The sequence below is a fragment of the Patella vulgata genome, chromosome 2, assembly GCF_932274485.2.
Source record: "Patella vulgata chromosome 2, xgPatVulg1.2, whole genome shotgun sequence".
Classification (NCBI taxonomy): Eukaryota; Metazoa; Mollusca; class Gastropoda; family Patellidae; genus Patella; species Patella vulgata.
Genome location: NC_065880.2, coordinates 69,309,883 through 69,337,408, shown reverse-complemented (window position 1 = coordinate 69,337,408; position 27,526 = coordinate 69,309,883). Strand labels below are relative to the sequence as shown.

The 27,526-nt window shown below is 37.7% G+C and overlaps 1 protein-coding gene across 1 annotated transcript; it reads left to right on the top strand.

The window, feature by feature from the left end:
* The first annotated feature begins 1,794 nt into the window (after positions 1–1,794).
* Positions 1,795–26,352, top strand: LOC130010768 (organic cation transporter protein-like). Its single transcript, XM_056098780.1, has 9 exons — positions 1,795–1,910; positions 7,606–7,758; positions 10,603–10,810; positions 17,921–18,024; positions 18,683–18,837; positions 22,582–22,750; positions 24,735–24,950; positions 25,545–25,771; positions 26,005–26,352. Exons 2-9 carry the CDS (start codon positions 7,616–7,618, stop codon positions 26,202–26,204), a joined length of 1,422 nt encoding a protein of 473 aa, XP_055954755.1. The 5' UTR covers positions 1,795–1,910; positions 7,606–7,615; the 3' UTR covers positions 26,205–26,352.
* The last annotated feature ends 1,174 nt before the right edge of the window (positions 26,353–27,526 follow it).

The following is a 27,526-nucleotide window of genomic DNA, read 5'->3' as shown; positions in this document are numbered from 1 at the left end:
AGTAGTTTATCGAGGGCTGGCCGTCCTTACCGCACGGTACAAATATTATCACCACTAGAAGCAACAAATTCCAGAACAAGCCAGAACTCATACCAAAATGGCCGCTTTATACAAATGAGTATATAGGGGAATACTAACCCGAACCATAACCCCAACCCTTTTAAGAGAAGTAAAAACTAAATTAGACCAAAGTTCAGTCTTTTAAAAAGGGTTAGGGTTAGGGTTCGGGTTAGTTATCCCCAAAATTCTCATTTATATAAAGCGGCCATTTTGGCCTCCGGAAGCACCCGAACCTCGATAAACTACAAGAAGGTGTTATTTGTACCGTGTGGTAAGGACGGCCAGCCCTCGATAAACTACTAGAAGGTTTTATTACTCAACAAATACCTTCTCGAAGTATGTAATAAAATCTAATCGGGTGGCACGACAGTGGGAACCTAGCATAAACAAAATCAAAGTGTGTGGCTGTGTATGTTCGCCCACCACGCTTCGTCGCCGCGGTCCACTCCCACATATTATGTTGTAGAAAATTAACCAGCATGACCCCGTGAGTGTTTTAGGCCATCGAAATTGGGTCCCTGGTGAATTTAGTATTACATAAAATCCAAAAGGGGTATGTTCCAATTAGCTATAAACACTCACTTTGAGGAAACATCCCCTTGTCATACACATATTCATAACCAGCGGTTGCAAGGCAAGAAACGCCCACATTTTGCAAGAGATGGACAGAGAACAAGCTAAAAACCAAAGTGATTTTTCGTACAATCAGGGACCTTAATCCAGGAAGTTACGGTATGACATGCGCGAATATCGACAGAAACAAAGATCTTTGAAGTATAAATATACATTTCAAGTTTCATCAAAATGAGATACAAATTGTGTCTTCTAAAGGGTCCACAACTTTGGTATTACATACTTTTACACAATTTGTGCACAAGGAGCAGCCATTTTGTTCAGCAGTTTTGGTCAGATTTTCACAAAATTCGAACTCAACCGACATCATGGTGTAACGGTAATATATTCGAACGTTTTTTATAAATCGGTAAACAAATTGTGATCGCTAGTGGAACCACAAGCTAACAACGTGATTTTTCGTACAATCAAGGGCCATAATTTCGATATGCGTGAATATCGAAAGGAACTTTGGGTTATAAACCTGCATTTCAAGTTTCATCAAAATCAGATTAAAATTGTGACCTCTAGAGTGTCCACAAACTAAAAACGTGATTTTTCGTACAGTCAGGGGCCATAATCCATGAAGTTATAGTCCGATACATGTAAATATTTTAAGGAAATAGACCTATATTTCAAGTTTCATCAAAATCAGATAAAAACTGTTACCTGTTGAGTGTCCACAAACAAATTGTGGACGGACGGACAGGGGCGACGACAATATACGTCCACATGAAATAAACATTATCGGTCAACCGGGACGAATTAATTTCACTATTTTGAAAACATGCCCGTTTTTATCTGATAATTATGGACGCCAACACGTATTATACCCATGAATTATATTTTGATACGATAGAAAATAAATAAATTATCATTGGGGGTTCCAAGTGATTAATCATGCTCTTGGGTCTAATATTCATGTTATAGTCAAAAGCCTTCGAACAAAAGGTTTGCATATTTAAGAGACAGTATCACTTCCACCGAGAAAATAAATATATTTATTAGGGAGTAGTGTAGTGTAAAATATATTTAGATGCGAATGGATGCCATATGAATAAAATTTTTAATATTAGATTCATATCATTTTGATATATTGCATTTTCTAAATAACGGTATATTGCATTTTCTAAATAGCTAGTCCAGTGACAAACTATAATTTATTATTTATGACAACCGGCCTTGGTGGCAACTTGACAAGAGAAGTATCACATTATTAAAATAGGATAGCACGTAATGTAAGTATGGAATTTTATTATCATCGAGTGTTTTATAATTATTAGAAACGAAAATGTCACCATCATCATTTTTATTCTCTCGCCTCCTAATCTACTGCAGGTTTATTTCTTTTTACTTTTGATTGGGGTATGTGGCAAATGAGGTCGTTGGGGTCATATTAATATATGAAGAGTCCAGGGGAAGTACGATCTAATTCACATTTTTGTCTTTTCGCATAAAAGGCAAAACAGACTTTGGACGAGAATGCTTGACGCGAACAGAACAACGAGTGGGTTTAATTACAACTTCAAAATGAAGTTTATTACGAATCATAATTATCAGTACAACAACTGATTTCCAAATTAAGGTCAAATAAATACGATGGACTTTGTCCGGGAGGGCATTTCAGAAGGGCCATGGTTCGATGTGAAGCTTATACAATTTGCTACCAGATGGTGCCATTAACTGGGGTTCGTTGAAAAGTGACTTAGATCGTTCTTCCCCGGGGCTCTTCATTTCATATTTCATTCTCTTTATTTCAAAAAGTACCATATCATTCAAAGCTCTTGTATATATAATGGTGATTTTATACTATCAATATTGAAGGCTGGATTGCAATAGCTTCAAAATTGTTTTTATATGTTTGTTTTCGTAACGCCTCTACCTATGGAATGCCAATTTGTTATCCCGTGATACATAAATATTAATCATCTCGTTAACTAACAGTCGTAAATAATTCAAGAAATACCATTATGTAAAAACCTAAACTGAAATAAAAAAAACATAATGTATAGTAACGAATAATAAATCGACACCGGACAAATCTAATGTAAGATTATGGTGTACTAGACTAATTTGACTCGGCAGGCCTCAATAATCATTTTTCTGCTTTGACTTCTAAACGTAATGACGGTGGGGATTATGACGCGACTGTGTGCTATTGGGTTTGGTGCAACTGGATGCAATTGAATGCAAATTAGAGTTCCACTTTCTGTGATCGGTTGCAACTTGTTGCGGTTGAGATAAAGTTTAGACAGGAATTTAGCGTATTTAGTAATTTTACTCGGGTCTGCTTTACGTCAGCTGTGTACATAAAAATCACCGATGCAGCTAGTGTATTTGTATTCAAAGAAAGCATAACATCATGAAATAGCAGAACCAGTTTTCAAATATATTTTTTTTAACGAAATGAAACGAAATGGGGTTTAACGTCTTACTGTTCTGCTCCGAACTGGGCTAATGAAGACGTGCTATGAGGGAAATTTTGCTCGGACAGCGGCACTATGGCCTACTCTTATATCGAATTCCAACTGTCAAGGGATCTTTTACGTGCACGCCAATGTGTACACGGGACCTCGGTTTTCGTCCTATCCGAACGACTAGACAGCTGTCCTAGTCCCCCCTCCCCCGTCCTACATCACTGACAAGGGGGAACCACGCCGGAAAATCTGGATGAACTTTCTCGGCAAATGCAGCGATCGAACACCCGACCTCCAGGCTAGCGAGCCAGCGCCTTACCCACTTAGCCACCGTGCCCCCCTCCCTTTTTTTAAATCAAGGCCCGTATTCACAAAAACGCGCACATGGAAAACGGGCTATAGACAATGGCGTCGCCATTTTGTACTGGGCGTCAGTAACATGCGGTCCGAAATTATGGCACTACAGCATTAAATGTGATGATCAAAAAGAAATTGAAGCCAGTTACGCTCGGCGACATTGTCTTTGTTCAATCTCAGTCCCCATACTTTTAAATTGTTCCTTAAAAGAAACTGGATTCTGCAGTAATCAGAAACATAATTGAGTCTATTTATTTATTAGAATATCGGGTGTCTTTTGGCAACACTAGGTGTATTTATCATGCCAGTATGTGATTTAAAGACCTGTTGCAACATTGTGTACTCCGATTTAAAAAGTCACCATAATTTCACTTATTGGTACCTAGAAATTGACACAAATGGGTCGCAACGCATATAATATGAATGTATATCAACCAATTTACATTCAATCATTTCCATATTTACCCTAATTTCAAATCATTTATGTTCGACGAAATACGCCAGAATTCCCAATCGAATGGCAATCTCTAGCGTCTACACCGGTGGTAGTATTCTCCTGTGGGATATGTTTAGCCTTGTTCATCGAGTCGCTTCATTTCAAATGGCGCTCAAAATTATTCGTTTGCAATTTAAAATCTTCAGTTTGTTTTAAAGGAGCTAAATCGCTAATATTTGGGAGACTTAGCTAAGTCGATATTTCGCACTTAAACTGGCCTTTGAATACCGCCAATTTCCCTCATAGCACACTGTATGGCGTACACCCGTCTTCATTAGCCCAGTTTAGGAGTAGGACATTAAACCCCAATTCTATTTCATTTCATTTCACATCGGAAACATATAGCAACAAGGAAGCCTGCTAAGACTGAAACCATGTACCACAACTACAAACGCTTCTGCTCAGTAGTGGTAGAAGCAGATTACAAATTCATGTTGATAGATGTTGGTGATTATGGAAACCAGCCTGATGCCCAAGCACATTAGAAATAAATAAATTTACGCACAAATAATAAATTTAAATATGAAAGGTTTTATAATTGCATGCAATAATATTAAAACGTAATGAAGTATAAATTATGGGGTTTTAATTTATGGAAACCAGCGGCTGCCAGGCAGGATACGCCCACATTTTCGAGAGATGGATAGAGAACAAGCTAACAAGAAAGTGATTTTTCCTACAATCAAGGGCCATAATTCAGGAAATTACAATTCGATATGCGCATATATCGAAAGGAACTGAACGAACGGCAGCCATTTTGTCTGTCAATTTTGGGCCGATTTTCACGAAATTCGAACTCGGTCGTCCTCAGGGTGTAACGGTGATATAATAATACGGTTTTTTAAATCGGATAAAATTTATGACCTCTATAGGATCCACAAGCTAAAAACGCGATTTTTCGTACAATCAGGGGCCATAATTCAGGAAATTACGGTCCGATATGCTCGAATATCGAAAGGAACCGAGATCTTTGGGTTATAGACTTACATTTCAAGTTTCAACAAAATCGGATAAAAATTGTGACCTCTATAGGGTCCACAGCCTTGATATACCATTTTCTTACCCTATTTGAGAACGAACGGCGGCCATTTTGTCTGTCAATTTTGGGCCGATTTTCACGAAATTCGAATTCAGTCGTCCCTAGGGTGTAACGGTGATATAATAATACGTTTTTTTAAATCGGGTAAAAATTATGACCTCTATAGGGTCCACAAGCTAAAAACGTGATTTTTCGTAAAATCAGGGGTCATAAATTCAGGAAGTTACGGTCCGATATGCACGAATATCGAAAGGAACCGAGATCATTGGGTTATAAACTTACATTTCAAGTTTCAACAAAATCGGATAAAAATTGTGACCCCTATAGGGTCCACAACCTTGATATACCATATTCTTACGCTATTTGGGAACGAATGGCGGCCATTTTGTCTGTCAATTCGAACTCAGTCATCCTTAGGGTGTAACGGTGATATAATAGAACGGTTTTTTAAATCGGATAAAAATTATGACTTCTATAGGGTCCACGAGCTAAAAACGTGATTTTTCGTACAATCAGGGGCCATAATTCAGGAAGTTATGGTCCGATATGGACGAATATCGAAAGGAACCGAGATCTTTGGGTTATAAACTTACATTTCAAGTTTCAACAAAATCGGATAAAAATTGTGACCCCTATAGGGTCCACAACCTTGATATACCATATTCTTACGCTATTTGGGAACGAACGGCGGCCATTTTGTCTGTCAATTTTGGGCCGATTTTCACGAAATTCGAACTCAGTCATCCTTAGGGTGTAACGGTGATATAAATAGAACGGTTTTTTAAATCGGATAAAAATTATGACTTCTATAGGGTCCACAAGCTAAAAACGTGATTTTTCGTACAATCAGGGGCCATAATTCAGGAAGTTACTGTCCGATATGCGCAAATATCGAAAGGAACTGAGATCTTTGGGTTATAAACTTACATTTCAAGTTTCAACAAAATCGGATAAAAATTGTTACCTCTATAGCGTCCACAAGCTAAAAACGTGATTTTTCGTACAAACAGGGGCCATAATCCATGAAGTTTCGATCCGATACATGCCAATATCGAAAGCAGCCGAGATCTTTTGGGGATAAACCTATATTTCAAGTTTCGTCGAAATCGGATAAGAATTGTGACCTGTAGAGAGTCCACAAACAATTGTGGACGGACGGACGTCCGGACGGACAGGGGCGACGGCATAATACGTCCACATAAAAATGTGGGCGTATAAAAAGACTAAATAGTCATGGTTTTATTCTCCATCAAATGAATTAGTACCACAATCCTACAAATTCAATAATATTAAAAATATATGATATACAATAAGTAAAACTAAAAAAAATAATCAACCACCCCCACGAAATAAAATAAAATAAAGTACTGCTTACTTAGTAGGATCGAAGTACGTTGTTATTCCGTTCATAGTACGTCCATCTTGTTTTAAAAACGTTGTCCATCCGTCTAATTGCAGGAACAGGCTCAAAGTTCTAGTGCACCCTGCCAGTTAGAAGAGCCCGTTCACAAAGTTCTTAAACAGATCGTAAACAGTTGCTACCAATTTCACTCTGCTCGCATACAGTTTGACCCCGTTTGGCAACTTTTTCCAGAACGTAGTGAGAACTAGTTTGGTGTGATGGGAGCTTGGTCACCACAGCTCGAAACGTTGAACAGGAAGTGGAATGGCAAAAACGCGATGGGTTTTTATATCCCTCGAGCCAGGACGAGATTACACACGCAATATGAGAGCGTTCGAACATACTAAGAACGAGACGAGTACGAGTTGAACTGTCTCTAAACTGGGTGGTCGGGTTACAAACTAGTTAGAACCAATTGGGGGCATATTGTGAACGGAATAGAACTAGTTACGAACTGGTTCAAACTTATTACGGAAGGGCTTGGACTGCTTGGAAACGGCAAATTTACTCGATCTGAACCTAATATGAACTGACTGTGGACGGGGTACAGACGAGGTAGACGTATTGAGGACTGTTTATGAACGCACTAGGATCGTATTATAGCCATTATTTACAGATTGTACCCCGACCACAACCCGTTTAACGATTTTCTAGGTCCTTTTCCAGAACGTAGTGAGAACTACGCTCGCGATCATTAAGTCTTGTTTCAACTGGCCTATCATCGAAGGTGATAAATAAATCGGAGGACGATTATTTACTCCTCTAAATTGGGTTATTTACAGGAACCCTTAATAGTTCCCTGGATAAAGCAAAGACTTCCACAGTAATACCATACCATGGATGTCTAATTCATGAACGACAATTGCCGATTTGGTGTCCCTGTATATGGATTAAATTTTATTTCAGTTTAGTATTTTGTATAAGGACTTTTTGTGGAATCTGATACAGTTTGTACTTAATTTGGATATATTATTTACGACAATCGGTTGGAGGGAACACAATCGTGTCTCACGGGATAACAAATGGACATTCCACGGTTACGATTGCACACACTGCGGATAAATGTATTTTTTGCGAACATGCAGTTATAGTATTTTGTAGACGTGAACTTGACAGAACATGATTCTCGAGCTGGTGACCACCATTGGGTAATGACAAGAAAATCGCATTCCAAGTATTGCAGTCAGTAAATATATCAATTCTGCTTTTCTTTTTGTTTCAGACTCTTCGTTATGTTTTACGACGATGTTTTAAAGCTGGTTGGAGAGTTTGGGCGATATCAGAAAATACTGAGTATTCCCGTTTGTATTCAACCATTAACTTCAGCTTTGATGGTATTGGTGACGATATTTTCATTAGCTATTCCGCCACACAGGTAGCTGAGAATTATATATGTGCTATGATTAATATATATAAGATTAATATAGTAAAAAGCAAACACGTGAAAATATTATTTCCTTATTTGAATGCTAATTACAAGCCAGCTGTTGTACTTGAACAAGTTAGTGCAGACGACAGTCACGCGTGCGCCTATTAAACACTCCAAATTTATGTAAAGTTATATTCCATGGATTGTCTAACATCCATGAATAAGTGACTGAAACAAATATATGAAACCATTAATTTCTAAATTGTTACTATAGTTTAAAAAATCAGTGACGTCTATAGTATGTAAATTACTTAACTTCTGTGAAAACCTTGAAACAGTGTTTAGCACTATTTCTAAAACTAATTTAAGGTCTAGATCATGGGCGTAAAATGAAAACTAAGGCGTAAAAACATCTGTATATCGTCGGTCGTACTCTTGAAAAGCGAAACATTGGCGTTTTATTTATTGTCTTTTCACTAAACCGACTTTGGGTTGATGACTGTCGCCCTCGGCAACAACATACAAGAAAAAATGCGATAAAACTAGAGATAAAATACCTGATAAATCATGATTCACACGTTCATAAACCAGCGGCTGCCAGACAGGATACGCCCACATCAGGGGCAATAATCCAGAAAGTTATGGTCTGAAATACGCAAATATCAAAAGGGACTGGAATCTTTGGGATATAAAGGTTTGTTTTAAGTGTCATCAGAATCGGATAAAAATTGTGACCTCTAGAGGGTCGACAACCTTCGTATTGCATACTTTTACACAATTTGAGTACAAAGAGCGGCCATTTTGTTTGGCAGTTTCATTTCGATTTTCCCGAAATTCGAATTCAACCTTCATTATGGTGGAATGGTGAAATATTTAAACGGTTTTTAAAAAAGGAAAAAATAGTGACCTCTAGAGAATCTGCAAGCTAAAAATGACATTTTTCGAACAATAAGGGGTCATAATCCAGGCCCCAAGTTCACAAAGCATTCTCAGACTTAAGTTGAGAATTTACTCAATTTTCAATCACTATTTATAAGGAATATCTTTGATCCAGAAAAACAAGACTTTGTACTTAGTTTCTTATTGATGTATTTGATATATTAAAACAACAAAAGTTTTATAAAGGGCCATATTTAGTTAAAATAAGGCGAACAATTTTGAGTAAATTCTTAACTTAAGTCTGAGAATGCTTTGTGAAATCGGGGTCAGGAAGTTAAGTTCGGGTATCCGCGATTATCAAAAGGATCCAAGATCTTAGTGTGTAATGGTGATATATTCACACATTTTTTTTTAAAATCCTCTACAGGGACCACAAGCTTAAAACGTTATTTTTTGTTTAATCAAGGGCCATAATTCAGGAAGTTACGATCCGATATGCGCGGATATCGAACGGAACCAAGATCTTTGGGTTATAAACTTACATTTCAAGTTTCAGAAGAAAATTGTGACCTCTAGAGGGTCCACAGCATTGATATACCATATTTTTTACGCTTATTGTGTACGAGGGGCGGCCATTTTGTCTGGCAGTTTTTGGCCGATTTTCACGAAATTCAAATTCAGCCGACCTTAGGGTGTAACGGTGATATACTAAAACGTTTTTCTTTTAAATCGAATAAAAATTATGACCACAAGCTAAAAACGCGATTTTTCGTACAATGAGGGGCCATAATTCAGGAAGTTACGGTCCGATATGCGCGAATATCAAAAGGAACCGAAAAATTTGAGTTATAACCTTACATTTCAATTTTCAACAAAATAGGATAAAAATTGTGCCCTCTATAGGGTCCACAACCTTGATATACCATATTTTTACGCTATTTGAGAACGCGGGGAGGCCATTTTGTCTGCCAGTTTTAGGCCGATTTTCACGAAATTCAAACGGATTTTTAAATCAGATAAAAATTATAAGCTCTATAGGGTCCACAAGCTAAAGACGCGATTTTTCGTCACAATCAGGGGCCATAATTCAGGAAGATAGAGTCCCATATGCGCGAATATCGAAAGGAACCAAGATCTTTGGGTTATAAAGTTATATTTCAAGTATCATCAAAATAGGATTAAAATTGTGACCTCTCTATAGGGTCCACAAGCTAAAAACGTGATTTTTCGTACAATCAGGGCCCATAATCCATGAAGTTTCGATCCGATACATACCAATATCGAAAGCAGCCGAGATCTGTTGGAGATAAAACTATATTTTAAGTTTCGTCAAAATCGGATAAAATTCTGACCTGTAGAGTGTCCACAAACAATTGTGGACGGACGGACAGGGGCTATGAGAATATACGTCGACATGAAAATGTGGGCGTATAAAAATATATTTCACGTATATTTTTATGCCCACATTTTGACAAATTCGGCGATGTTTTATGCATCAAGATACGCGTTACTTGGCTGCACCCACTTCCTTTCTATTTATCGAATTATTTGACTGGACGATATAAATATTAATTATCAAGGATGGATAATTTGAATATGTGTTTCTCCGCCAATGTACCCAGGAGTTAGAGGAGTAGAACGGAACGATGCCACTGAGGATACCAACGATGATAGCGCACGTCAAGGATAGATAAAGTTATGAAAACTTAAAATATTGAAAAGCCACGTAATACCGAGTGGATAAATATGTCGACCGGTACCACTGTAGAACGGATAACTAAAAAACGTTTAGTAACTAAATAGCAGTTTCACCATATTTCCCAATTTCAACAAGAAGCCAACATAAGCATAATGAACTTTTTTCGTTGGGAAGTGACATCTCACGTATAAATTATTTTTAGACGGTATCGTTTTATGCAATATCAAAAGAGATTTTTACAAAATATTAAAATATTCTTTCAAATTTTACAGGTGTAAATTACCAGGATATGAAAACGACACCTTTCATCAACAAAACAATTACCATGGATACCTAATAAACCAGTCCATACCACAATCTTCTAGTTGTCTACTACGTAATACTACAGTTGATAAATATGGTAATATGACGTCAGTGGAATATAAATGTGGTTCATGGGTTTATGATACGTCTACGTTCATATCAACACTAGTTACCGAGGTAAATATTACAATACTACTTCTGATACACTAGTTACTAAGGTAAATAGTATTAATACTACTTCTAATACACTAGTTACTGAGGTGAATATTATAACACTACTTCTGATACACTTGGCACTGGGCTTTTTTTTCTAATACTACTTCTCATACCCCTGTTTGTTGCGGGTGTAATTCTTCTAATACACCTGTTACTGAGGTTATTATAAAAACACTACTTCTAATGCTCTAGTTTATGAGGTAAATATTTTAATATGACTTCTAATATTTTTTTTAATACTTCTTCTAATACACTTGTTAGGTTTATATCAACACTAGTTAACGAGGTAAATATTATAATACTACCTCTCATACACTAGTCACTAAGATAAATATTATAATACTACTTCTCATACACTATAGTTACTGAGGTGAATATTATAATACTAATTCTGATACACTAGTTACTGAGGTAAATATTATAATACTACTTCTCATACACTAGTTACTTAGGTAAATATCATAACACTACTTCTGATACACTAGTTACTGAGGTGAATATTATAATACTACTTCTGATACACTAGTTACTGAGGTGAATATTATAATACTACTTCTGATACACTTGGTACTGGGCTATTTCTTCTAATACTACTTCTCATACCCCTGAGGTGAATGTTATAATAATACTTCTGATACATTTGGTATTGGGCTATTTCTTCTAATACTACTTCTCATACACCCGATTAGATTTTATTACATACTTCAAGAAGGTATTTGTTGAGTAATAAAACCTTCTAGTAGTTTATCGAGGGCTGGCCGTCCTTACCGCACGGTACAAATATTATCACCACTAGAAGCAACAAATTCCAGAACAAGCCAGAACTCATACCAAAATGGCCGCTTTATACAAATGAGTATTTAGGGGAATACTAACCCGAACCCTTTTAAGAGAAGTAAAAACTAATTAGACCCAAGTTCAGTCTTTTAAAAAGGGTTAGGTTTAAGAATTTGGGGGAGAGGTTAAGTCTCCACATAAGCACTGACCTAGGATGATGAAAAATTAGTTCGTGATATTTCCTAGTTTTATTAAAATACATACAATACATTAGATTTATATACAAAGGCGATTTCACTGTTTATTGGTGTTGGTGGCGCTGATGGTCTTCCTTGGGTGGTGCTTCTGGTATTCTGGTATTATTGTTTCTGAAGAAAAAAGAAAATAAATTTGAGGCTCTCGGGAGAGAGCCACATTAGTGTGTTTCCTACTACGGATTGGATTTTCTAAAAAATCGTGTTTGTTCCACATCACCGGGTTACGGCTAGGGATTCTTATATCTAATTGATTTTAATTACTAACGGTTAGGCATAGGATTTGATATATGGTTTGTTTTAGGTCAGGGGGGAGACTGGTCTTATTTAATCTAATTTACTGTGCACTAGGATGTCGTTCAGATTTTTATTTTTAGAATATGCAATTATAAGTTTCTGTGTGAATATTTTCGGGTGATTTTCTTGGAGATCAGTATAGTGTTTTCTAATGATTTTGGACGCACTTGCTGCTGTTGCGCTAAATGGAACTACAAAAGGAGCTATTGCGCTAGCCGTATGAATATTCAAACCTAGGGGGGCTGTTGTTTTCAATTTGTCAATCCAGAATTTTTCTCTTGTTAGCCTAAACGTTTTAATTTCTTCTGAAGTTTCAAAGTCGCTCTTGGTCTTTTCTATTGGCGTGACAATGAGATCAGAAATGTCATGATTTGGTTGGTTGAAATGAATTGAGACAGGTCTGTCTTTTTTGGTGACTATGTCAGACCGGTGACCGTTAATTCTTTCCCTAAGTGCATTTTGAGTCTCCCCTACGTATTGCTTGTCACATTTTCTGCATGAGATTAGATAAATTATGTTTGAACTACTGCATGAAAGTTGGTCTAATATTGGGAATTTTGTGCCTGATGTTTTGTTATGGAAATGGTCGGATATGTTTAAGATTTTGCATGTTTGACATCTTGGATGGCCACAAATTTGGTTTTATGTGCTGATTGTATATTATTTGTTTCTTTGGCGGCAAGCTCAGCTAGAGTGTTGTTTTTTATACGTCGTAGATAGCGTTTGGAGTATCCCCTTTCCCTTAGTTTGCTAAATACCAATGTACATGCTGACTCAAAGTCGGTACATATCCTATGAAAACGGAGAATCTGAGATTTTATGATGCCAGAGAATGTATGTTTTGGGTGAAAGGAGCTTTTGAACAATAATTGATGTGTGTCGGTTTCTTTGAAAAATACTTTAGTTTCCAATTGGCCTGTGATTTTGGTGTTGTTACTTTTAAAAACGGTAGTATCAAGGAAATCTATGCTGTTATGGCTTACATTTGCGGTTAATTTGACAGATGGATGATGATTGTTCAGAATGTTGAAAAACGTCCAAAATTCATCTAGAGTGTAGGTCCAGACTATGAAAACGTCATCTAAAAACCGCCCATAGAAATCTGGTTTTAATGGACAGAGTGGCAGAACTTCCCTTTCCCACTCCGCCATGAAGAGATTTGCATAACTCGGGGCAAATCGTTTTCCCATCGCAGTTCCGGAAGACTGAAGGTATACTTGGTCGTTAAAAGCGAAGTCATTCCTCCTCAGACAAATGTCGAGTAGTTTGAAGATTTCTTCGTCCGGCCTGGATGCTTGCGGGTTCCTAAGAAATGCTTTCCTAACTGCTTTAATACCTGTGTTATTATCAATGTTCGTGTACATGCTTTGTACGTCGATGGATATTAAAACGGTGTGTTCGGGGACTCTTAACTGTTTGATTTTCTGAATGAAATCGTTAGTGTCTTTAAGGTAGGATGGGTGTTGGCATGCTAGGGGTAATAAGAAATGGTCTATATATTGTGATACGTTGTATGATTCGCTGCCACAGTCTGATATTATTGGGCGTCCCTTGGGTATTTTATTAGGTATAAACCATTCTGTTTCTGGATTTTTATGTATTTTTGGTAGTGTATAGAGATGTCTTTGTCGGCAGTCAGATTTAGCAGATAGATAATCATATTGTTTTGCTGTTATGTATTCCTTATCCTGCAATTCATATAAGATGTTGTTTATTAAATTTGCGGTGTCCTTAAAGATGGGTTGGTCTAATTTAGTGTAATGTATAGGATTACTTAATTGTTTTTCTGCCTCTGAGATATAGTCTGCGCGATTCATTATGACACAACACGAGCCTTTGTCGCTTTTCTTAATTATTATGTTTTTGTCCTTTTTAAGGGTGTTTAATGCCGTTTTAGTTGCTCGGTTGAGATTTGTTTTTTGTGACTGTGGTTGAATGGATGATATTTCTATATTCATTTCGTCGAAAGTTTTTAGGATGGCTGGTGATAATGACTTTTTAGGTGGTTTCCATGTGGATTTTGCTGTGAATAATTTTTTACCTCTGCCGGGTTTGTTCCTAAAAAAATAAGTCAACGAAAGTGTTCTTTGGAAGCGATCGGTTGCCTGGGTGATGGGGTCTATGGATGTTATTGTGGGGGTTGGGATAAATTTAAGGCCTTTATCAAGAGTGTTCATTTCTAGGGGGTTGAGAAGTCTGTCGCTCAAATTGACAACTGTCTGTCCTAAAGACGGCTTCTCATTCCTTTTCCCTAATCCTAGTTTAAATTCCTCATCCAGCAGTTGATGATCTCTCTGGCCGTGTCTGGGCTCCAGTGGATTGCGTCGTTACCTTTCAGTTCTATTTTGCCCTTGAAGGTTGGTAATGTGGTGGCGTTTGGTGAAGGTGCAGTGGAGATCAGTTGGTTGTAGCTGGTGATGTTTTGGTAGGCGATCGGATTTTCTTGTCGGAGTCGGGAAGAAGTGGGGATCTGTGTGGCGAAGAGCTTGGTTGTTGGGAAAGCTGCTCTGGTCACCTTGAGTAGATCTAGCATCTGCTCGTGTATCCTTGGTCCACTTTCCTCCCTGTTGTTGAGCCCGACGTGTATCACTAATTTCTCTGGTGCAGGACCCATGTAGTTCTGGAGTATCTGTTTGATGTGGCTGATCTTGGCTCCAGAGTAGCTATGGATCTCCCAGTCCCCGACGAAGGATGCAATCCTAGCCAGGTTAGAGGATCCAATAACCAGGGTCTTTGCCATGACGGGTGGTAGGAACCATAAATCCTTCTCGTCTTTACCTTTGTAGCTGTGAGGTCTCTTTAGGGATAGGTTGAGTGATCGCCTACATCTGGTGGAAGATCTGGTGGCGATTCTAGGGTTAGGAATGATGGGCGATCTAGGGGACAGACAGTCGACAAGCGCGTTTAGTGGCGATATAGATCCCGAGGAAGTAGGTGAGCCAGACACAGCCCGGGGCGAACTGGTTGATCTAGCTGCACGCTTCGAGGGAGTGTTAATGCAAGTGCATTCTCCAGGGGATAATTTTCTCTTGTTGGGTGTGTATCGTTTTGGTGTGTCCCGGAGAAGGTTGTGCGTAATGTGCATGGTTGATGGGGGAGGGGGCGTGACAGTTTTAGAGACCGTGGATAGTAGGCGGTGGAACTCTGTCTTCACACTATCCTGAAGTCGCTTGCCGTAGGACTTCTTGGCCCATGCTAGGGCGTGGTTAGAGTACTCTTGTACAGCATCTTTGGTAAAGTGACGTGACTTCAAGTACTCCAGTTTTTCCGCTAGCATGGCTCGGTAGTGTGTCGACAGGGATGAGGCGACGTCCTTGGCCCATTTCAAGTTCAATGTCTCAATGGTAGTGGCTATGGTAGGCGTCTTCATGGCCGGCTTCACGAACTTATTCAGGTCTTGGATCTTCCAAGTGAAACTTCTGGTTGGTGTTCCATTCTCCTGACTCTCCATAATGGTCAAGTGGTGGAGGCATTGGAGGACCTGAAAGAAGGCTTTCACGACACCTGCATTTTCTGGGGGTGGTTGGCGCTGGTTTGGTTGTCATGAGTTAGAACGTCAAGCAACTTTAACAACGGATAAGATCCCAGAAAACGCCAAAAATATAATAAAGTGTGGCGAGCAAAGACCAACAACGAGAACATTCTTACGATTATCTAATCATATTGCAAAAGTCTAATTATTAAATTTGTTCGGATAATGTCAAAATTCACATCACACACACGAAAGCATAGAAAGTGACGAAAAAAACCGGAATATCCAATTTTTATTTTCCCTGCTTTCGGTAAATGGATTGAAATAAATCTATATAAATATGTGTGTATGTAGATGTATTTACGCCCATAAAGCTTCGTTGCCGTGCTCCAACCCCACATGAGGTACCAAATTAACCAGCATGACCCCATGATTGTTGTAGATCGTCGAATTTGGGTATCGGGAGAATCACGCTAGGTCGCCGCGCTCCATCCTTACATGTGCTATCAAATTAACCAGCATGACCCCGTGAATGCTTTAGACCGAATTTGGGCCCCGGACGAAGATGGAAATCCTTCTAGTATTTTAATATTTAAACACATTTTCACGAACATGTGGAACATGTGGAAACTTTGACACGCGCACATCCACAATTCTTTAGTAATTTCATCATTTGTCGTTGAGGAACTGGAAGAGGTCAAATGTAGTGTTGGGAGTAAATAGGTAGGATGTAATGGAAGACTAGTGGAAGTTGTGTCCTCACTTTTGACCTCAGATAAAACTTTAGGCCAAATAGGGAGATAATTACAGCTTTATGTTCATTCAACTGTGGATAAAATAACAAGGGAGACTCTACCACACTAGTGTTACCCGAAACAAATTCAAACATTGATTCTGCTTATCCTGCTTCGATAATTTCTTGACCTATTTCTAAAGAATTGACCCCAAGAAACCTCAGATTTTGTGTTTTTTGTATAAATTTTGAAGGGCTTTTAATATTGAATGATATTAGGCGGGGAAATAACAATATTTTAAGAAAATTAGACAACACTTTACATCTTACTTTTGACCCCGATAATGTGTTAACCGCGAGGGCGATAGAGGTATTGTCCTATTGGAACCCATGTTTAAAAAATAGGAAAACTGCCATGAGCTGAGATTAGGGAAAAACTAGAGTTTCACCATTCTTGGTTTCATTCCGCTCCTCACCACTATACCCCGCGTTCATCCATGGGGTATTCAAATTATCTGCCCTTGATCGTAGCTTGATTCTACGAACTAATCAAAAACAGTTTACAAACCAGTCTTAGCCTCATTGCTTACGTTCACACCAATATGACAGCTGGTTTGTTGCAACAAGACGAGCGTTATTTCTCTTCGCCAACTTCCTTTGTATTTAACAATTTTTTTATTGGTGGATAAAACTAGCAGTCATCAAGGGCAGATAATTTGAATTCGTGTCTTCCCTATGGATAAACTCAGGGGTTGGTGCAGTACAACGGAATGAGACCACTGGGGATACCGAGGAAGGCGTGACAATAGTGTTTGACCTAAGAAATTAAAAGCAAATTTGGTTGAGGTAAAACCATTTAGTTAAGTGTTACGTTTCGAGGTAAATAATTAAGTAGAAAATAAAGTTTTAACTGCTTGTCTCACATACGGTTATCTACTTATGATGTACTTAAAGGTAGATGGATCAAAGTAGTTATTAAAATTGACCATGATTATTAAATTTAGAATGTAATGTATTTTCCAAAGTGTAACCGTCTTTCTAACCTGAACATCAAAAGAAGGGACCCAGGTTAACTCTTTTACTGACACAATCTCTTAACACTAGCTTCTTGTACTGACATCACTCCTTGTCTTTGTTTTTTTTTTGTATCAAATTCAGCAAACAATTAAAAAAGAATTGTCGTTTGGTAAGTTTGAAAAAATGGTTCTACTGGTACTACCATGACAGGAACGGTGTAAGCGCTTACGTTTGTGTTATGTTTTACGAAGGAATTGATTTGTGGCCAGTATTCTTTGGCCATATTGCGGAATTTCTAACCATCATTAAAACTTGTTACTTTTCCTACAACGGTTTACAGACAAGGATAGTGGGTCTATTCGCTGGGTGAGATTGGAAAAGCTATACGAGATGGGATTATATGTGACCAATCAGAAAGATTTATGCATTATAGCTGTGTAAAAATCTCCTTAATGGCAATGCAAAGTATGTATAGATAGTCATGATTATCTAAAAAAATCTAATATCATGTTTTAATTTAGTTTAATATGGTTTGCGACGATGACATTTTAAGAAATAATGCCATTATGACGACGTTCCTGGGTCTGGTATTCAGTTGCTCTATTATAAGTAACTTTGCTGACCGGTAAGTATATTGATAATCTCGAATAATACATCTGTATCCCCACCCCCACCATATTTAATGTGACGAATTGTCTTCACTTGCACAGCAATACCACTGACCTCGTAAACGCTCTGCATATCAGGGTATTTCAGATTCAAACGTTCTATAATTGGAGGGTCTAGAGCACAAGTGATCTAACAACCAACTAAAATGGTTGGTAGTTAGATCACTTGTGCTCTAGACCCACCAATTGTTCGTCTGTCTTTGGCAGTTATCCTCCGTTCCCCATAAATGTTGTGGAATTAACATACTCTACACTTGTCACTGAAGATTTTATGTTCAACCGTGTTGAAATGGTTTGACTTGTATACTGATGAGGAATAAGACTTGCATTGCATATCAATATCATGTATAGGTATTTCACCAATCTGATTTAAAAACAGATCCTATTTCGTTTCGTTGTTTAAAGTTCAAAATTGCCGTCTTTATTAGCCCCGTCGGTGCAGATAAGTGGGACGTTAACCCTATTTCATTTCCTTTCAAATTGCTGCTGGTGGGCGTATATTCGTTGCCTGGCAACGAGTTATTAAATATCAAAAATGGTGGCATATGTTCGAAATTCTATGTTCGGCAAGACTTAAGGCTTACTCCTAAAAACAATTTTATTTTTGTGTTATAGTTTCGGTCGTAAACCAGTAATGGTTATTTGTAACGTAGTGTTTGTCACTTCTGCTTATTTACTGGTTTGGACACCCAATTATATGTTCTTAGTGATTGTCCGATTTTTTGTTGGAGTAGGAATGGGCGGCCAAATAATATCTATCTTTACTATTGGTAAGTTACCTTTTTGCTTTTGGTTTATGTATTTGTAGGGGTGGAGAATGGGAAGGAATTAATTTTATCGCGATTCGCGATATTGGCACTAAAATACAAAAATAAAAAAATAATCCATTCTCGTGTAATTTAAACTTACTTTCGATAAGATAAAATTTCTCATATTTCGTAAGCCAAAATTATCTGAATATCTGTAACAAGTCCAGTCAATTTATGAAAAATGAGGGGGTCAGCCCCCCAAAAATAGCAAGAAAAGTTTTTTTTAAAAGCGTTAAGTGTACTGAATGACATCTTAAAAGTTTAGCAAAATTGGAGTACCGGAAAGTCCCAAATTTTTAGGGCAAAGTTCGGGTTTTTAAGTCATTTTCCTTTAAAAGGTACAACTTCAGACAAACAAAAAGTCGTTATTTTTTAAGAGAAACACACGAAATTGACGCCATGCATTAGGATGTCGGGGTCAAACTTTTATATGGCATGGTTTTCATAGATGTCCGGTGTTCTCTTGAACCATCTTCGGGGATCACCCCAGAAACATGCTGTCCAGAATCCAAATTTATAAAGGGGCATAACTGTGCTTTGTTTTATTATATAAAAAAAGGGAATTTTAGTCTCAAGATTAATATTTTGGCGGGCCATTGTTTCATTTGAAGATATGCCCAGTGGTGTTAAGTGGTTCCTTACACCATTTTCGGGAATCCGCTGCAGCAAACATGTTTACGCGAACCCAAATTTACGTATATCGTAACTCTGCATGGCATTTTTTGTGTGTACATGTTTTGGGGTCCCTACCCCCAATAACCTATGATCGGAAAGATGAGTGAAGCAAGACACGAACAAAGATGTGCAAGAAATTATTTACCAATTTGTTCTTCGTAGAATGAAGGGTGATGCCGTCTATATGATTTCTAAGACACATGACAGGGTGCTTTAATTAACCGGGCAACTTTTGCTAACATAAGCGCCAATCTCAGTTTGCTTGGCTATACAACGCTATAGTTTGCATCACATTTACTGTTATACATTCATAGGACCTTAACGTAATGCCAGTAGCGGATCTAGAATCTAGTGTGGAAATTATTACGTCCATAATTAATACATGTATATTATGTAGTAGACAGTATATCTTATACATAGATCAATTATGTAATAATAATAATAATAATAATAATGTACATTTATATAGCGCTTAATCCATCCATGAGCATGCTCTAAGCGCTGTAAGTTAATGGCTTCTGTAGATAATACATCGTGAACATATGCGTCTTAAGTCTAGATCGAAATTGAGCAACTGTTTCTGAACACTTTATTTTGTCAGGTAAGTCATTCCATAGTCGTGGACCATATACACTGAAGGCTTTATCACCAAAAGATTTTAATTTAGTTGAAGGTACAACAAGTGATAGATTATTCTGTGAACGGAGTGGTCGGTTTGGTACATAAGGCTGCATAAGATCTGTGATATAGGATGGAGCTGAATCATGCTGAGACTTGTAGACCAGTGTTAAGATTTTAAAGTTTATACGAGCCTCTATTGGTAACCAGTGAAGCGATTTAAGGACAGATGTTATATGTTGACGTTTTGCTGTTCTTGTGATGATTCTGGCACAGTTGTTCTGAATTAATTGAAGTCGCTTTAATAAATGTTGAGATATTCCAGCCAAGGCACTATTACAATAGTCCAATCTTGAAAAAATTAGAGACCGCACCAAAAGATGACAAGCAGCAGTAGTCAATAGATGACGAATGTTTCCTATACTACGGAGATGAAAATTACAAACACGGCATAACTGTTCAACCTGTTTTTCCATTGTTAAAGACGGATCAAATATAACACCTAGATTTTTAACCCTTGTTGCAAATTCAATACTAGAGTCGCAAATTACAAGGCGAGAATCAGGAGTTGATGCGAGACGCTGTGGTGTTCTAACAAGTATTGCTTCTGTTTTTTCATCGTTTAACTTCAATTTATTATTATTCATCCAGGATTTAACAGCTTTGGAGCAGCGAGTGGTATTTTCAAAGGAATCATGAGCATTGTCTTGTTTAAACTTACTGATTAACTGTGTATCATCAGCGTAGGAGAAATGGCTTATATCAAACTGGTCTATAATATCCCCCAGACATCGTGTGTACAGTATAAACAATACCGGTCCAAGAACAGACCCTTGAGGCACTCCACAATTAAGGTTTGCAAACTAGGAATGAGATTTGTTTATAATGATCTTCTGTCAGTAAGATAAGATTTAATCCATTGTAAGGCCGTACCAGTTATGTGAAAAGTTTGATAAAGTCTTCTTAAGAGAATTTCATGATCGACAGTATCGAATGCGGCAGACAAATCTAACAGGGTCAAGGACACAAGTTTACCACTATCTACGGAGCGCAGCAAATCATTTAGCACACAAAGGATAGTTGTCTCAGTGCTATGATGTGGTCTGTAAGCAGATTGAAATTTGTCTAAAAGATTTCGAGAAACTACGAAGGACTGTAGTCGATTGTTTATTGCCTTTTCAATGATTTTGGAGAGGAATGACAAATTTGAGACGGGTCTGTAATTCTTAAGCACATTCCGGTCAAGAGAAGTTTTCTTAATGAGGGGTCTTACAACGGCATCTTTATATATTAAAGGAAATACTCCTGTAATAAGACTTGTGTTCACAATCTGAGTAATGACTGGAAGAAGCAGATCAAGATATTCAACAAGTTGTAGACAAGTTGTCTTCTTAGATGATTTGATAAGTTTTTAAATTTCATCGTTAGAGAATGACTCAAAATATGTTAGATAATCTCCACATGTGGCTGAAAAAGGTGTAATGCCTTCAGCTTCTTCATTTTCACTGGAGTGATCTAATTGTTCAAGTATTTGATTTATCTTGGAAGAAAAGAATTGACAGAAAGAGTTTGCAAGATTGTCATCATCGTCAGATTTTGGTAGAATTATCTCAGTTGTAGTACCAAGTAGTGATTTCATAAAATTATGACACTGATTGGGAGACTTAAATTCATGGGGTTCAATGAGTTTGCACATGTGGGGTTCAAATTGGTTCTATGCATTTAAATAAATACTTTACATGTATACTTTATAATCTTAATATGATACGAGTTCTGGAGCACTTTGTCATACTGTGAATGTGATAGTGCTGAGATAGTATAAGATCACAAAGGAGGGAATAATATCAGATAGCAAGGTAAAATATATAACTGAGCTTTTAATTATTTGGGACTGGGCCTGAAAATTTTAGTCAATTCCCTGGAGCAAATTTTTATGAACGAGATGACAAGAAATGGGGCAGAATTTCGGGGCCTGCCTATCAATTCTACCTGTTTTGTGAGAGTTGACAGACTACTGGCAATATCTTCAAATGAAAGAATGACCCCAAAAGCATTCATTATTATGATCATAATGCATTTATAGGTTCTTATACCAACAGTTTAGAGTTTTCTTGAACATTGACTAGGCAAATGTCGGTCATTTTGGATTTTACCACTTTCCGGTGTGCAAAATTTGGTAAACTTTATAAAGTACACTTAAATAAACGTAAAATGCTTAAAAACGTTTTCTTGCATTTTTCTTTTTTTTTGGGGGGGGATCATAAATTGACTGGACTAAACAATGTGCTGACTCCAAGTGTAGAATTCTGTTATATAATCAATGAATACGGGCACAATGGACGAGGTTCAAATTTGATTGTCAAATGACTACTGTGTACTTTTATGTTAAAAAAACCCCACAATTTCATTTAGGAGTGGAGATAGTGGGACCTTCTAAAAGACGTTTTACTGGTGTTGTATCTAACCTCGGATGGTGTTTGGGTATATTGATTGTAGCAGCGTTGGCCTATTATATTAGAACCTGGAGATACTTACATCTAGCTGCAGCCGTCTTGACATCGTATCAGTTATTTTATTTTTTGTATGTACCTTACAACGTTATAGATTGGTTGTAAACAATAAATGTCGGATATTTCGTTGCCAGTGTATTTCACTGTCATATGGAGTTCACAGATATTTAACGTAGTTTTATAAGGCTAGGCGTTCAACCAACGAAAATGTTTCGCTTTTAAGTACATATATATATATACTGAGCGCCATGGAAAACGCATCACTTAGTTTTTCGTATAACAAATTGATCCTGTAAACATATCTTTTTTATTTTGCTTCTTATTGTGAACAATATTCAAATGGGAACACATCAATAACAACACATTTGTACACTTATGGATGTTTAATCTGTAATCAAGGGTACAAAGTCAGAGGGGTCAAAGCCAAAAGTACGACACAGATGTCAGTAGCGCGTGTGTCCTCAACGGGCCATCATCACGGTACGCTACAGCATTAACGCGACCCCTGCAAATGTGTAGGGCGGTCCGGTGATGAAATGTGAAGCCTCCCCACACCATTACACTTCCCCCACCCCATCGATTCGTTTCGAAGACGCAGCAGTCTGCAAAACGTTGCCAGTCTACTCTTCTCCATGTCAGGTGTCCTTGAGCCCATATCAAACGCCGCTGACGGTGATGATCCCTGAGGATAGCTCCAACTTAAGGTCGTCGTGCACAGAGTCCTACTTCTCTTAGACGACGTCTTACGGTGATGGCACTTACTGGTCCTTGTCTTCCGACGACTGCTGCACCTGTTCGAGTCGCTGGGCGGAATCTGTCACGCAGATGAGTGACCCGGATGTAGCGGTCTTGAGCCTGGGTTGTAACGCGTTGTGGACCAGGACGTTGACGGTCACGTGTTGATCCAGTAACTCGAACACGTTCCACCAACCTTACAATAGTGGACTGATGACAATTGAAGTGTCTGGCAATAGCACGTGTAGACATGCCAGCCCGGGACATTCCAGTGGCGTCATTCCGTTGATTTTCAGTAAGTCTCGGCATCTCTAGCTCGATTCCTTCACACGTCCAACAACAAATTACGACAGATTGACGTTTCACAGTTCATGTACTGCACATTAAGTTGAAAACATGCTTTTAAAGGGCTCACACACAATGCTGCACGTGAATATTGGGTTATTCATGTGCATCTCGTGCACTTTTTTTTTGTGCACACGGGCCGATATTTTTTTGCGTTTGGGAGCATTGTGTGAAACAATAGTCCATAGTATTGCATAATATTATACATACAAAACCACCTAGTAATAAAATATTTGGGAAAAAAAGGGATGCGTTTTCCATGGCGCTCAGTATATATATGTACACAGATCTTACGTAGTATCTATATATAAATATTTTAAAAATCTTCTGGTTTCGGGATGCCTGCCTATAGGATTTTGATATTTGTGGCATTATAGCATTTGTGTGCTATTAACTCCCCCCCCCCCCAAAAAAAAAACAACAACAAAAAACCATAGGGGCCCAAGCAGAAGGATTTCAAAAGAAGGCTTGACCTCGCGTTAACTCCGTACATCTTATCAAGATACCCTGCATATTTCTTCACGGATTTCGATTGGCAACTGATCCAGCTGGGGAGCCTACCCTCGATCATCGTGAATACCAAATCTCGTGCTTTCCAGCTGAAATGTCTACCTGTGATGATCGAGTTGCAAAGTTCAATGTTCATTCAATGTCAAGGTTTCCGTGGAGGTCGCCATGTTTGATTTGAGTGTGTTTGTGTCACAACCTCTGATTGGACGCTATCGTTCACGTGTCTGTTACAGGGCGATAACGGGAATTGCATAACAACGTCGAGATGTTATAAAACATTTCAAGAACATGTGCTAATTGACCCTCCTCTATCCACTCAACCATATTTAAAAATTATAATATCCTATTGAGAAACTCTCCCGTTTCTCCATTTTGAAAAGCGACAAATACATGGTCAAAAGACTGTGAGAACCATTTTAGTCAGCATTAAATCGTAATTTCAAAACATATTTTGTTATTTTAAAGAATGTTACCGGAAAGTCCACGTTGGTTATTAACACGGGGTCAACTTGATAAGGCAAGAAAATTAATCAAGAGGGCAGCTGTTGTCAATAAAACGATTGTAAGTGAGGATACATTATCAAAATTAAGAGTACCAGAAAAGCCCGCAACGGCAAAATTTTGGAAACTTTGTTCAACAAAAAAGTTGACAGCGAGAACACTTGCAATTTATTTTGTTTGGTAAGTCGAAAAAATATATTGTTATTTTTTAGTAGTCCACGAATACAGTATGGTCACATATAAAAAATACTGATCCATGAATGGACAAATTTCACTGGGTAAATGTATGTTATTTAAAGGAACGCGGGTGGATGACAGGATATCCGCAATACGGTTCAGATATCAAGTTATCCACCAAGAGTCGATTAACATAGCTGTACGTATGTTAAGTGACTAACCTTGAGGCAAGGAAATGGAATATTTCTTGAAAACCCCTTATCAGAAATTGGTGCTATATTTGACTTGTAGCATTGACACCTGCTCAACATGCTTGTTATTATTACACAGAAAACCCACCCACTTCTCTAAATGATTTCTACTAAAAGTGGCGTAAACCAGCAAAAGTGTGCAATAACATTGAAAATGTCTAGTTATTGCACGGTTAAGGTCCATCCAATCTACTAGAGGCAAACAATCTGCTTATTCAACGAAAAGAACAAAGATTTCCCGTCAATGTTACAATTATTTTTTTACTTTTTGTTCGAAAGCTATTCAATAAACTATTTATCACAGTCCTTCAAGATATGCTGTAGAATTAAACGTATTTATTTGCAGGTTTTCTGTCAGTGTCACGTATTTCGGTATAATGCTCAATTTAGAGTTTTTGGTGGGAAATATATACCTGAATCTATCTCTAACAGCCATCATTGAAGCAGTTTGTTATACATTTGTTATATTAATGGTAGATAAGTTAGGACGAAAGAAACTTATATGTGGCTGTTATTTTCTACAGATTCTATCATTAATAGCTGTTATAATTATACTATTATACGTACCACCAGGTAAATATTCCTCTCATATAGACAATCGTGGGGGGGGGGGGGTGAGTATTGACAATAAATAGTTAATACTGCAGACCAGCAACAATTCAAGACGCAATATTGCTTGGGTTGGATACCAGCACATTCAATTTAAGAATTATGTTCACTATATACGTTTCTATGGATGTTCGTACATGAATTTACCTGGGGGTGGGGTGGTTGTCCTTTAGTTTTGCTCAGTTACTTTTTCTTAGATCTGAATTGGTTGATGACGGTATTTACTTTGATGGGTCAGTGTGGAACTATAAGTAGTTTTGCTATAGTTTGGTTGTGGACGAGTGAACTTTTCCCGACAGAATTAAGAAATGTTGGAACCGGTACTGGTTCCGCTTCAGCACGGGCAGGAGCTGTGGTTGCACCGTATTTAGAATTATTGGTAAGTAGACTTACATGATTTTAAATACTTGTACAGATGTGGGGCATCTGTAGTAATTTATCGCTTAATTATATAATATTGAATTACCGTTCACAGTTTTGTGTGATGCATCATATATATTCATTTCTTGTAAACTTATTGATAGCATGACAACACCTACCTTTTAGTTTCATTTTACAAATTTCAGAGTAAATTTGTTCCCGGAAGATTTAAAGAGGTTTCGCCATTTTTATTTTTTGGCATTATTTGTATGGTTGCTCTAGTTCTAATCATCTGTGTTCTACCCGAAACAAACAAACAGAAACTACCAGATACTGTAGATGATGCAGAAAGATTGGAACCTGGGTAAGATAAGTTTATGTGTGTTACTAAAAGTACTAGTGTTTTGGTTTACAAAAGCTTTAATTACACGGTTAATATGGATTGTTCTCGGTACGTTATTCGTATTGTATCAGATTAGAGCAGTGGTCTTATCCCAGTGCAATCTTGGGTTAATGCCCTTAATGGCCCATTCCCTAAATACAAGTTCATATCCATGCGTCAACAAGAAGATAATGCCTTGTGTTCGTCCTTTTGATAATGAGATATATGTAAGTATCAGTCTCTTAAACTGATTTACAGAATATGTTTGAGATACGGACAAAAACTCTGTAAGAAATAACGGAGGTGTCCTATTTTTATACGCACATTTTCATGTTGACGTATATTGTCGTCACTCCTGTCCGTTTACATTTGTTTGTGAACACTACAAGTCACAATTTTTATCCGGTTTTGACGAAACTTCAAATATATAGGTCTATCTCCCAAAGATCCCGGTTCCTTTCGATATTGGTATTATCGGACCGTGACTTCATGGATTATGGCCCCTGATTGTACGAAAAATCGCATTTTTAGCTTGTGGACACTCTAGAGCTCACACTTTTCATCTGATTTTGATAAAACTTGAAATTCATTTTTATAACCCAAAGATCTTGGTTCTCTTTCGATATTCGCGCATATCGGTCGTAACTTCCTGAATTATGGCTCTTGATTGTACGAAAAATCGTGTTTTTAGCTTGTGGCCCCTTGTGAAAATCGGACCAAAACTACCGAACAAAATGGCCGCCCCTCGTACGCAAATAGTGTAAACATATGGTATGTGAAGGTTGTGGACCCTCTAGATCCGATTTTGATGAAACTTGAAATATATGTTTATAACCCAAAGATCTTGGTTCCTTTCGATATTCTCGCATACTGGATCGTAAGTTCCCGAATTATTGCCCTTGATTGTACGAAAAATCACGTTTTTAGCTTGTTGTCCCTCTAAAGGTCACATATTTTTAACCCAAAGATCTTGGTTC

Bases quoted from the DNA above. Each gene is read 5' to 3' on its own strand.
- LOC130010768 (XM_056098780.1), top strand. From the start codon at position 7,616: ATGTTTTACGACGATGTTTTAAAGCTGGTTGGAGAGTTTGGGCGATAT. The intron at 18,838-22,581 runs GTAAGTTACCTT...AATTTCATTTAG, and splicing joins AATATCTATCTTTACTATTG to GAGTGGAGATAGTGGGACCT. The intron at 24,951-25,544 runs GTAAGTCGAAAA...ATTTATTTGCAG, and splicing joins CTTGCAATTTATTTTGTTTG to GTTTTCTGTCAGTGTCACGT.